Here is a 12713-nt window from a genome sequence, read left to right as displayed (position 1 = left end):
TCCAGAATTAAAAACTTAAAATTCAAAATTTATAATAAAAACGACTGGAAACGAAAAAAAATAAATTTCCTGCTGAATCCTTTTAAATGTAATTTTTAATTTATTTAAATATTAATTACAAATTTATAATGCAATAGTGCGACGAAAATGAGATTTTATGTTTTTGCATAAAATTTAAAAGACTGTACTAAAAATGTTTTAAATTTCAAAAAATGTAAATCTGAAAACTTTTGAATTTATATATCAAAGAGAAAAAAAAAGAAAAACTTGAGCAAGTAAGCAAATTATGCGATTTGTCTGCTTCTTAGCTTATTCTTTTCATCAACTTTAACATATATAATTTGGAAAAAACTTTTCATATGTAAAAATTCTATTGAAATTCTAATTAATTTTACTTTTTTAATGGAAAGTTTTTAGAGAAAACGTTTTGAAAATTTCGTCATTTAAGATCAGTTTATTAATTCAATTTAAATGTTAATTTTATGCAATATAATATATGAAAATATATGATAAACTATATAAAAGTTTGCTCAAGTGGATTTTTTTATTAGAGATGACAATTAGAAATCATTTTACTATATGAATGGTATACTATTGATTACTTTTAGGATTATACATGGAGAGAGAATATATATTAATTTTTGTAAAAGTATTTTACAAATTGGGGAAAAAGTGCGACACAACAAAATTTTGATATAAAAAATACTAATTTTTAAAAAAACTTATGTGAAATTTAGTAAAGTTATATTAAATTTCCGTTGAAATATTTTTGCCAGTGTTTGTTTGGCCATATTTCCAATTTCGGTCAATTAATAATTCGGTATTTTAAAAATTCTATCAAAGATCAATTCGTACAAATAAAACATATCGAACGAGAGTTCTTTGAATAGACATTTGTCCAATATAAATTTGATTATAAAATTTTGTGTCAATTTTAAATTATATTAAATAGAAGTGCTATATAACAAAAACTTTTAGAAATTAATTTTCTTTACTGACAGATTTCTGTTCAATAGAAATTCATAATAATTAAAATTCAATTATTTTTAAGTTATATTTGGTTTTGGAGTTATCATCAATTATAATACAAACAAATAATAAATCATTTAATAATCGTCTATAGCTAAATATTGATAAAAATTCTACTTCAATGTGATGAAAATTCGAATAAATTATAATTCGAAGTAAATATTTTCTGTTAAATATTAATTCGAAATAACAAATTTCAAAAAACTGATAATTCAGTACAGAGCTAAAAAAATTAACTTTTATTTATATTTACGCATAGTTTTTGGTTCAAATTATCAAATCCCCACACAACAGGGAAACTTTCCTAAAAGTTTATTAAATATTTGCTTGTAATATTTGAAATATTCAAATGCAAAGTTTAGTGAAAATTGTGTCTCGATTGAATAAATGTTTAGCATGAAAGTATCCTTAAAAGTAAAAAATTTAAAAATCACTTGAAGAAAGTAAAATTTTTCCAAAAATTAGTGAAAATGTTTACTAATTTGAATTAGTGGGCGAATTTCACTAATATTTAAATTTAAAGAAGTTTGGTTCAGTGGAAACGACCAAATCTCTTACTGAGATGAAAAAATTTAAACTGAAACAAATATTCACTTAAATGAAATAATTATTTATGTAGGTTAAATAAACTTTATTTAAAATAACCTTGCAACTTGGGTCTGTACGCATTAAAATAGAATATATTTTATAATAAATAGACCCAAGTTGCAAGGTTGAAACATAATTTTTAATTTGTGTAGCAATAATTACCAGAAGATAAAAAAAAATGGTCTTTATCGTATTTTATCACAAAGTTACAAATTTCGTGATTAAAAAAAAAATATTCCTTTATAAATATACCTAATATACGTATAGATTTAAAAAGAAAATAAAAATATAAAAATTTTTTTGCGTCTCAAAAAAAGAATATTTATAATTTGAAAACGAAATGCTTCTATATTATTTCTGATGTGTGTAATAAATAATTATCTCTTACATGCAAGTCAATAGTAATAATAAAGAAATTAACTCAAAGCACCTATTACCTTATCTATTTCTAATCGCACTTATAAGTTTTAATACTAAGTCAACAGACGTTGAGAAATCCAGAAATATCCAGTGACTTACTCTCTTTTTCTCTCTTATTGAGATATTCACAATAACATTTCATTACTTTTTAATATACGATTGATGAGTGGATTTACAACGTAATGAAAAGCGTGCAGAAACATTTCTCCTTCTCTCTCTCTCTTTCTAGAAGAAAATTTTCTTCGTTTGCGTATTTTAAACACTTTTCATTATAAAATATAAATCAGGGTGTAAAGTCAATCATTTGACTGCGGAAGGGTCGCAGATATTTGTCGACGCGTTCCACGATATCAAATAACTTATATTTCTTCTGCGCGCGTGTATTTACACAGACATGTGTGTAATTTATTATTCTTGTATCATAAAATTTTCTACAAAAGTATTAAGAATATAGATATGTATAATGAGAACTCTCGGTTTATTTCTAACTTCTCCTCAATTATTACAGGGATCCAAACTGATAAGATGCGAATCGCGGCCTTTGATACAACTTCTAATTGTGTATACATTTTTTATTCGCTACTATAAATTTTAGTGTTAATTATTTTATCTTCTTCTTTTTGCTATATTTGCAAAATTCTCAAGTTATTTATTATTAATAAATAAACTAATATAAATATTGTTGTCTTATTTGGTTTCTTTGTTTATATGTAATGTTTCTCGTATCATGCACATGGCATTCACGTGCACCATGTAAACAATTTTAATTCAAGAAATATTTCTTATCTCTTCCAACATTCTATCTCTTTATCATTTAATATTTAAGGAAATGATATTAATTATTGGAGAAAAGAATTTCTTTTTAGATCAATATTGAAAACTTCACTATTATTCATTTTTTAAAAACTTCACTGTTGGGTTTCAATTAAGATTTTCTCGTTATGGAAGTAAATTTTCAAAATATTTACGAAGGATAAGTAATGTTAAACAAATAAATAATTAAATACGTCCCCTGAAGTTAGCGTCGAAAACTAATATTTTTTGGTGTTTTTGCCACAACTTCTTTCATTCACCTTGATAGGTGAAAATAAATTAAAAATACTTTTTTTTAAACAAAAAAACCTTAAAAGAATTGTTTCATTTTTGCAATAAAAACTAAGTTCAAGGACCTAAATAAATAAATAATGTAAATTTTGGTTTATGTAAAATAATAATTGTTAAACTCATAATTAAAATGTTTAATTAATCGATATAAATAGATTGCCTTTAGATAAATGTTCGGAGCAAAAAAAATTTGATAAATTATTTTCTGCACGATTGGGACTTAAAGAAGAGAAAAACATGAAATGTCACGTGCATTGATCTTATCACCTGTGCAAACAATTATCGTCTGTGTAAGTCCCTTATACTGTTGATAACAACAATGTAACAACTACCTCTTGACATATTCAATTTTATCTCTCAAGCGTGTGATATTCAAAGATATAAATTATAAAGTTGCGGCTATAAGTTGTGCAAAACGAAAAAAAATTTTGAATTAAGATTACAGCCGAGCTTATTTTAACGATAAATGTATAATACAAAGGAATTTAAGTAAAGATCTTTCACTACAATTACAGAAAGTTTTGCTTCTTACCAGATGTAAACAAAGAATTACCATTTTTTTCTTGTTTTTTCAAAGTTCGGGGATCTTTCATAATTTTAATTTCTACATTCATGTAAAAGAAAAACGCAAAGTAACAAATAAAGTTATACCATATTTTACTGTTGCAAAACTTATTTTCAAACAAAAAAAAACCGATTGGCAAGAAGGACGTAATTAAACATAACCTAAAATAATAAACTTTTATTGTACTCACTTTTTACGCTTTTGACACACAATGCAGCTGACTTACTCATTATTAGACACACACGTTCTGTGTTTTTTCTTTATGCACAATTATCGATTATTAATAAAAATGTTTAAATTAAAAAAAATAAACAATACTGGAAACTGCTTGAAACACAATACAAGTAAAGTCCAACGCACAATAGGTTCGCGAAAGTCGTTCGCGAACGAGACGCATGAGACAGACAAGGACACAAATATATCTCTGTCATTTTCTAACTCATGCTTTGCGTTCGCAAACGACTTTCGCGAACCTATTGTGCTTAGGCCTTAAATCACGCATATGAGCTTTGAGACATAATAAGGCGATTCTCCAATACCAATTTTCACGTCCACACTGACTTCGACCTGATGGCAAATGTTGACAACTCTAACTAGTAAATTTATTACAATTACATATAACATGAATCAATTATTAATAATTAATTATAAAAGTAATTAATTATTAATAATTAATTGATTTATAGTTAATTATTATTAATTAATTTAATTATTGTAAAGCTGTAAAGGTATTTCTCCAACAGCTTGAAGATATACATTTATTTTATCTGATTCCAAAGTAATTGTATATTCTGCATGTAAATTTACGATAATTTGCTTTGAATTTAATGATTTAAAGTGAATTTAAATGCAAAATGTGCAATTATACTTTGAATCGGACAAAAAAATTAATTTTCAAGCTATTGCAGAAACACCTTTAATACACCTTGATGTGAATGCGATTTTGACATTTTTTGGTAAATTTTTTTTTCATCGACCCTATCGACAGTCGACATAAAAATTGTTATTGGAGAATTGCCTTAAAACACAAAGTCATAGAGGTCAAAAGAAAGGGGAAGAACCGCAGTGATATTTTCCAATAAAAGAACATAGAAATTTTAGGTTACGTTAAGTGAAAAAAAATTGTCTATCAAATATTTTAAGAAATAATTCGTCAAACTTGACTAGAATTTCACTAGAATTTATTTTTAAAACACTAAAAATTATCCGAAATTATCTCAGAATGAACTATCATAAATATATTGCGCAGAATTTTCGACTCTATAAAAACAAGTTTATTAGAACTCTTAAAGAGAACGCACACTAAACAATCAATAAATATTACCTTTTTGCATTTAAAATGAAATTCGTAGTAAAGTGAAGTTAACTGATGCCAATTGACTCAGAATTAGCATTCATTCAAAATGTTCAAATGACGCAAATTGTTCATCGCGACGTCATTTTTCTATTCACAGTATTATAATTTATAATTCTTATAAAAGTTTAATATTCAATACCTTTGATCTTGTTTTAATAAAACTGCAATTTAAAAAATAAAGTCAGTTAAAATGTCAATTTTCTCTAGTCACAAATATATTATATTGTCTTGATATATTCATAAGAAATAGATTATTAAGGACATGTGACTGTTGGGTCACGTGTTCCAATCTGACGAGGCTTAAATATAGAATAGAGCCATTTAAATCGGAAAATTCCCTCTTATTTAGAATTTTACCTATATACATAGAATAAGTAAATGCATTTACTATTAAATAAAAGTTAAAAAAAAAATAATTTTTTCCATCAGCTTTTAAAAATTGAAAAAATTTCTTTACAAATATTATAATGAAAGGAAAAATAACTATTATTCAAATCTAAATGAAGCAAAAAAATTTGAGGTTATGTTTTTAATTTTTTTAGTTAAAAAAATACAGAAAGAGAATCAATTATTAATAAAAAATTATTGATCTTCAAGTCTTCATTATATCTAAAATATTCAATGAAAATTGGTTTCAAATTCAAATAATTAAAAATAAACTTTTAATCAAGATAAATCTAACACGAACCTAACCTATAATTAATTTGCTTCTTAGGTATACCTTTCTTGGGAGAGCGTCACAAATTCATTAATTCACTTTCGTAAATCGTGAGGTGTTAAAATAACATCAGAATGGATTAAAATAATTTGCAACAGCTTAATCCCTCTAGGATTAAATTAACACCAGAAAGGATTAAAATAATCCATTTTGGTGTTATTTTTTACTTTAAATCAAACACCAAGTCAACGATTTGTCAAAATTCGATGAATTTAGCTTCACCAGGGACAATAGTTAGTTAGTAACTAACTTACGAACTAAGTAGCTCACAAACTTACTAACTAACTTACTAATTTACTTACTTACAAACTTAATTACTAACTAACTTTCTTTTTCCATAAAACTTCCAGAATGACTTTAAAAATGTTCTTTTTAAGGTTCACCATTTGTCTCTGATTTCGTAAACCTGAACTTTTCATTTACGTCATTGATTCCTAGAAATAATCTCTAAATCGTCGTCTATATATATTAACATGAATTGACTTTTGTATTCACTGATAAAGCAAAATGATTGAAAATAAACGACAACAAATGTGATTGAAAGTACTTGTATTACTTTAATCACATTTTTCATTTCCTTTTCTTTTAATTTTCATATTTTATATACAAATTAGTTTATCAAGTGTATCAAAAGAGGCGGTTATCAATTACATATAAAAATATTTTTTTTCTAAATTTATAATTATAGTATTTGAATTTTAGTAAATAGTTAAAATATCTCTGTTGTTTCTTTGTTGTTAAAAAATAGTTTTTCCTTGTTTCAGATGGCTGAATTGTGGACGATGGTTTACATCTTTGGAACAATTAGCAGGACATGTTGCCCGATTGCATGCAGCACCAGGTCCTCGAGGACTGTTTTACTGCGGCTGGGAAGGATGTGCCAGAGGTGAACGTGGTTTTAATGCGAGGTAAAGTTTCTTTTTTTTATTTTTATAGAATACGCCAAGTAAATTTAATTTAGTACTTTATTTCATTTTCTACAGGAAATAAAATTTTAAAAACTTCAATTTAAAACCTTTTGAATACCTTCTAAAAATTAAAACTATATAGTCCTTCCAAAATTCAATTATTAAAAAACAAAAATTCAATTATTTTCAAAAGTAATGAAATTTTTTGCAGAAATTCAATTATTTTCAAAAAATCAAAAAAAAAAAAAATGGTTGTCAACATTTCAATTATCTTTATAAATGAATAGAAAAAATTCTTCGACAAAATTCAATTATTTTCATATAAACAATAGCATTCATCACAAGAATTCAATTATTTTCAAAAGTAATAAAATTCTTCGTAGAAATTCAATTCTGTTCAAAAATTTAAAAAAATTCTCGTCAAAATTTCAATTACGATTTAGAAATAAAAAAATTCTTCTTAATACTTTCTAAAAATTACAACTATAGTCCTTATAAAATTCAATTATTTTCTATAATTTTTAATTAAATTTCATCTGTAAATCAATGATCTATTTAAAAAAAATCAATTTTTTATAATAATTGTTTATTTTAAAAAATAATTTCCAAATAATTGAAATTTGATAAAATAATAATAATAATATTATATTTTATTATTTTAATAAAATTATTATATTATTATATTTTAATAATTATTATTAAAAATAATTATTATATTTTATTATTTTATTATTATATATTATATTATATTATATTAATTATATTTGTTATATTAATTATATTTATTGTTTTATTATATTATAATAATTATAAAACATGAAGATAACGATCACTCTGAGTCTTCGACTCGGAGTCATCGCTTTCTTGATGTTTTATACATATTCTATGATATTCTTCAATTAAATATATTAGAAATTAAAAACTTCTAATACCTAATCAAAAAAAATTCCACTAAACTTTTTGAAAAAAATTAGTTCTACAGAATTCTTAATTGAAAGTACCTATGAAAAGTTCAAATTTTCAAAGATTTTAATCTGAAACTTTTTAAAAATTCAATTATTTCTAAAAATCCTCGCTTTTAATATTCAATTATTATCTAAAATTTTAACTGAAATTCAATTTTTAAATCAATTTTTATTAGAAAATTCTACTCGAATTCAATTATTTCAATACAAAAATAAATAATTTATTGAATAATTGAATGTTTCTTAAAAATCAATTCCCGTAAAGAATTTTATCAACAAATTTTTAAATAATTCAATTCTTTCGACGAATTTTAATAAAATTTTTAAGAATAATTTCAATTTTTCGAGAAATTTGATGAAAATGGTATTAAAAATAATTGAAATTCTACCAAGAAATTTATTAAAAGTTTTGAAAATAATTGAATTTTGGAGAAAAATGTTATTATTTATAAAGATAATTGAAATTTTGACGAGAATTTTTGTAAATTTTTGAACATAATTGAATTTCTGCGAAGAATTATATTATTTTTGAACATAATTGAATTTCTGCGAAGAATTATATTATTTTTAAACATAATTGAATTCTTGAGACGAATTTTTTTTAAATTTATTTTTAAAATAATTGAATTTCTTTGATAAATTTTAATATAATTTTTAAGAATAATTACATTTTTCGAGGAATTTCATTAAAATTGTAATAAAAATAATTGAAAATCTGCGATGAGTTTTAATATTTTATGAAAATAATGAAATGTTTGGGTAGAATTTTATTAAATTTTTCTTAAATAATTGAATTCTTTTGGAAAATGCTATTAAAATAGTAGTTATTAAAAATCATTGAATTGAAGAAATTTTTTGAAAATAATTGAATTTTTTGATAAGAATTTTACTATTTTTGAAAATAATTGAATTTTGTGATAAAAATTTTAATATTTTAGAAAATAATTGAATTTTGACAAGAATTTTATTAAAATTTTAAAAAATAATTTAATTTTGTGATAAGAAATTTACTATTTTTGAAAATAATTGAATTTTGTGATAAGAATTTTACTAATTTTGAAAATAATTGAATTTTACCAAGAATTTTATTAAAATTTTAGAAAATAATTGAATTTTGTGATAAGAATTTTACTAATTTTGAAAATAATTGAATTTTGTGATAAGAATTTTACTATGTTTGAAAATAATTGAATTTTGTAATAAGAATTTTACTATGTTTGAAAATAATTGAATTTTGTGATAAGAATTTTACTATGTTTGAAAATAATTGAATTTTGTGATAAGAATTTTACTATTTTTTGAAAATACTTGAATTTCTGCAATCATTTGTAATTGCTTCAAAATTCAATTTTTTTAGTGTTTTTAACTAAAATTCTTCTATAAATCCATTATTTTTAATAATCCCCTAATTTCGTCGGTTCTTTTACAAAAATTGAAATCTTATGAGTCTTTTTCTTCTTCAGGTATAAAATGCTGGTCCATGTACGAACACACACGAATGAGAAGCCCCACCACTGCTTCCAATGCGACAAGAGTTTCAGTAGAGCCGAAAATCTGAAAATCCACGCAAGATCTCACACTGGCGAACGACCCTACGTCTGTCCAGTGGAAGGTTGCAACAAGGCCTACTCGAATTCCTCCGATCGATTCAAACACACAAGGACTCATGCAGTCGATAAGCCCTATTGCTGCAAAGTCCCCGGCTGTCCAAAAAGGTACACGGACCCATCCTCGTTACGAAAGCACGTCAAGACCTACCGCCACTACGTCAACAACAACGACAAAATTCAAGAAAAGAGCTTCGACGAGAGCAGCAGTAGCAACACTGACAAAACAAGATTCGATTCAACGCCCGAGAAACTCACTAGCACACATTACAATTCCAACAAAAAAGATTCCAGTATCGAGAGCAACACCAGTTCTAGTCCAAAAGCGAGCAACAGTTTTGAGGAGCAAAGAAAATTCGTCGAGTGGAACAACATCTACAATGCGCAAGAACGAAAGGACCATCTCATGACCCCACCGAAAAATTACGACTCAGAAGTGAAAATCTATCCAATGATTTACGAAGAGAGTTACATACTACCAGAACGAATGCAGACAAATTCTCTATACCCTCAGACTCCACTCATGAACGAGCGTTCAATATCATCATCGCCAACCACTAGTCCAAAAGACGTTCCCGACATGCTCCATCGAATAGGAATGCAATCCACGCCCATCAAACTGGAAGACTCTTCCACCGATCCCCTCGGCAGAAGTGCGATCGTCGATTACAGAAATATTGAGTCAATCGTGAGCACTCCCTGCAAACGAGAGAACACAATAAACTGCGAGACTGTCCGAAATTCTGTGATAAAGCGAGCCGAGCACTTGAAAATGGAAATAATGGAGGAGCCGATTGCAAAGGAAGAGCCAAGAGCCGAATCCGAATGCTGCTGTCGTCACAAATGCTGCCATCAGAACAACGAAACAATCATTGAAAAAACAAGAATTCTCTCCGATCTGATTCTCAAGGCACAAAATCCACTATTCAGACATCTTTTAAGTTCAGTTGATCTTCAATACGGTTTGCAGAATATGTGGAGCAATATGGCTGATGGTAACAACACGTGCGGACAAGATCTTAGAGTTAAGAGTAGTGAGGTCACTGAAATGGAGCAGGATCTGCCATTAGACCTGACAATTAACAAGTAATCTTTTTTTTTGTCAAATTCAGAACCAAAAAACAAAATCTCATGTATCATACGCGTTATATCCGAAGTCTAGCTGGTCTAAGCCTTCGAGAATGGAAATTACTGGACTGATGATCCAGAATTCGAAAACAATGATGAAAAAGAAAAAAAAAATTAGGTGTCACTGAAAATAGAAGGTATAATTTGCTCGATACTTAGGAGGTCAGAGTACCATCTCATGTTCTGGTCAAACTTTCAAGCCAAATATATTTTTTAGAATGCATTTTATCGAGTCAATTCAAATCAAAATAAAATCAAACATGACTTGCTCAATACTTAAGTACTCTGACTACATTGTTGTGCACTTCAAGAGAATTTGTCTGGAGTTTATTCGTAAAAAATTTCCTTCTTTCTGGAAGATTTATAAATGTGACGCACTCCGAAGAAAAAAATACATTTAGACCTACATTTTCTTCCTTAATCCCTATCACAAAAGCATAAAAGAATGTAGGTCTCTGAAGTTGGCGTCGAAAATGATGTTTTTAGAGATTTCACTAATTCGCCTACAGAGGTAAATTATTTTTTGTAATATAAACTTTTTGTAATATAAAATCTTTATATTTTCCATTTTTGGAAGAACATTTTTCGACCCTCAGCGTCAATGCCAACTTGAGGGGAAAAAAGTTGCCAACTTCAGGGAGCTAAAAATGTTAGGTTATGTTTGCATTTCTCGAAATGAAAGTATACACAAAGGGGACCAATTTTCCATTGGTGTTTAAGTCTTGTACTTGTAATTACTTAAGTCAAGTAATACAATAACTTGTATTACTTAAGTCTTGTAATAATAAAAACTGAAACGAATCAGTTTTTTGTAAACACGATTTTTAATTCAGGCGGAAATAATACAAATATAACCTCAAAATGATTTGCATATAAGGGTATCTTTCTTCGGAGCGTGTCACCAATTTTATTGAAAATTAAATGGAGATGTTGAATGTCCGGTTTAAAAGTATTACAATTAGGCCTAAAGTTAATGTTAATGTTAATTATTTGAGAAGGATCGTAAAAAACATAAATTCGGAAACAAAAATTATATTCTATGAAAATACTAATAGTCAAAGTAAATTAAAATAAATCTCAAAATCAAATTTATTTTTACGAAATAATGGAGAAATTATAAGCTAAAGAGAGAGTAGTTCCAAAATTGAAAAATGTATTTAAAAACAGTTTCTTTTATAATAAAATATAAAATCATTAAATTTTCGTTAAAGAAAATTATTTACTAAAAATCGGATGTAAGAGTGTTCGATGGTTTCTTAAATTTCTAGGTTATGTGCGATCTACACTTATCGCCCAACAAAAACGTCACTAAACGGCTTAAATTTCGTGAAATTGGTAAACAATTATTTTCGAGCAAGTTTTTCTCTCCAAAAGGAAAATTTTTACAAAATCTGCCAACGAACAATCAAAACTTATCTTCTTAATTAACTAAATCCAAAAGATTTTTTTAATCCATGCAGAAACACGGTTTCACAAATAGGAAAAAATAATTCTGCCCTCTATTGGCGACTATTCGCGAACTAGACGCATGAGATAGAAAAGGACACAAATATAGCTCTGTCCTTTTCTAACCCTTGCTTTGCGTTCGCGAACACTTTAATTAATCGTTAATCGTAATTTAATTAAATTAAATTAATTAAAAAGATACGTTTTTATGGTTCGTTGACAGATTTTGTAAAAAGTTTTCTTTATTTTTGTAAAAAGGAGAGAAAAACTTACTCGAAAATGATTGTTTACCAATTTCATGTCATATAAACCGTTCAGTGCCGTTTTTGTAGAGGGCGACACAGATCGCACATAACCTAGAAATTGAAGAGACTATCGAACATTTTTAATTATTCCTTTTTTCCCCTGTGCTTAAAAGTAGCGATTCTTTTTCACTACAAATCCTATTAATAAAAATGAATCGTAAAGGTGCATTCATACGACTGTCGGTAGAAAAAAAACTTACCAAAAAATGTCAAAATCGCTTTCGCATCAAGCTGTAAAGGTGTTTCTGCAATAGCTTGAAAATTCATGTTTTGTCTGCTTCAAAGTAATTGCACATTTTGCATAAAGGCCAACGCAGAATAGATCTGTAACCGGAACCGCAATCGTAACCGTAAGCGTAAGAATGAGTTAGAGAAGGATAAACAATATACCTATCCTTCTTTAACTCATTCTTACGGTTACGCTTACGATTGCGGTTCCGGTTACAGATCTATTCTGCGTTGGCCTTAATATGCAGAATAAATTAATAAAATAATAAATTAACAAATGCACTTTAAATAATTAAATTTAAAGCAAATTATCGTAAATTTACATGCAGAATATGCAATTACTTT

General features: G+C 26.6%; 1 protein-coding gene across 2 annotated transcripts in view; it reads left to right on the top strand.

Annotated features, from left to right (window-relative positions):
• LOC122503312 (sex-determining transformer protein 1-like) overlaps positions 1–10827 on the top strand; it is a 40799-nt gene extending 29972 nt beyond the window's left edge. For both annotated transcript variants that reach the window (XM_043613799.1, XM_043613798.1), the window contains 2 exons: positions 6546–6689; positions 9118–10827. In XM_043613799.1, coding sequence (XP_043469734.1) covers positions 6546–6689; positions 9118–10351 — 1378 coding nt within the window. In that variant the 3' untranslated portion in view covers positions 10352–10827. The remainder of the gene's footprint in view (positions 1–6545; positions 6690–9117) is intronic.
• Positions 10828–12713: the final 1886 nt, after the last annotated feature.

This window comes from Leptopilina heterotoma, unplaced genomic scaffold (genome assembly GCF_015476425.1).
Source record: "Leptopilina heterotoma isolate Lh14 unplaced genomic scaffold, ASM1547642v1 Lhet_26, whole genome shotgun sequence".
Taxonomy (NCBI): domain Eukaryota; kingdom Metazoa; phylum Arthropoda; class Insecta; order Hymenoptera; family Figitidae; genus Leptopilina; species Leptopilina heterotoma.
The sequence above is the reverse complement of the archived record's forward strand: the minus strand, read 5'-3'. Positions and strand labels throughout refer to the sequence as shown.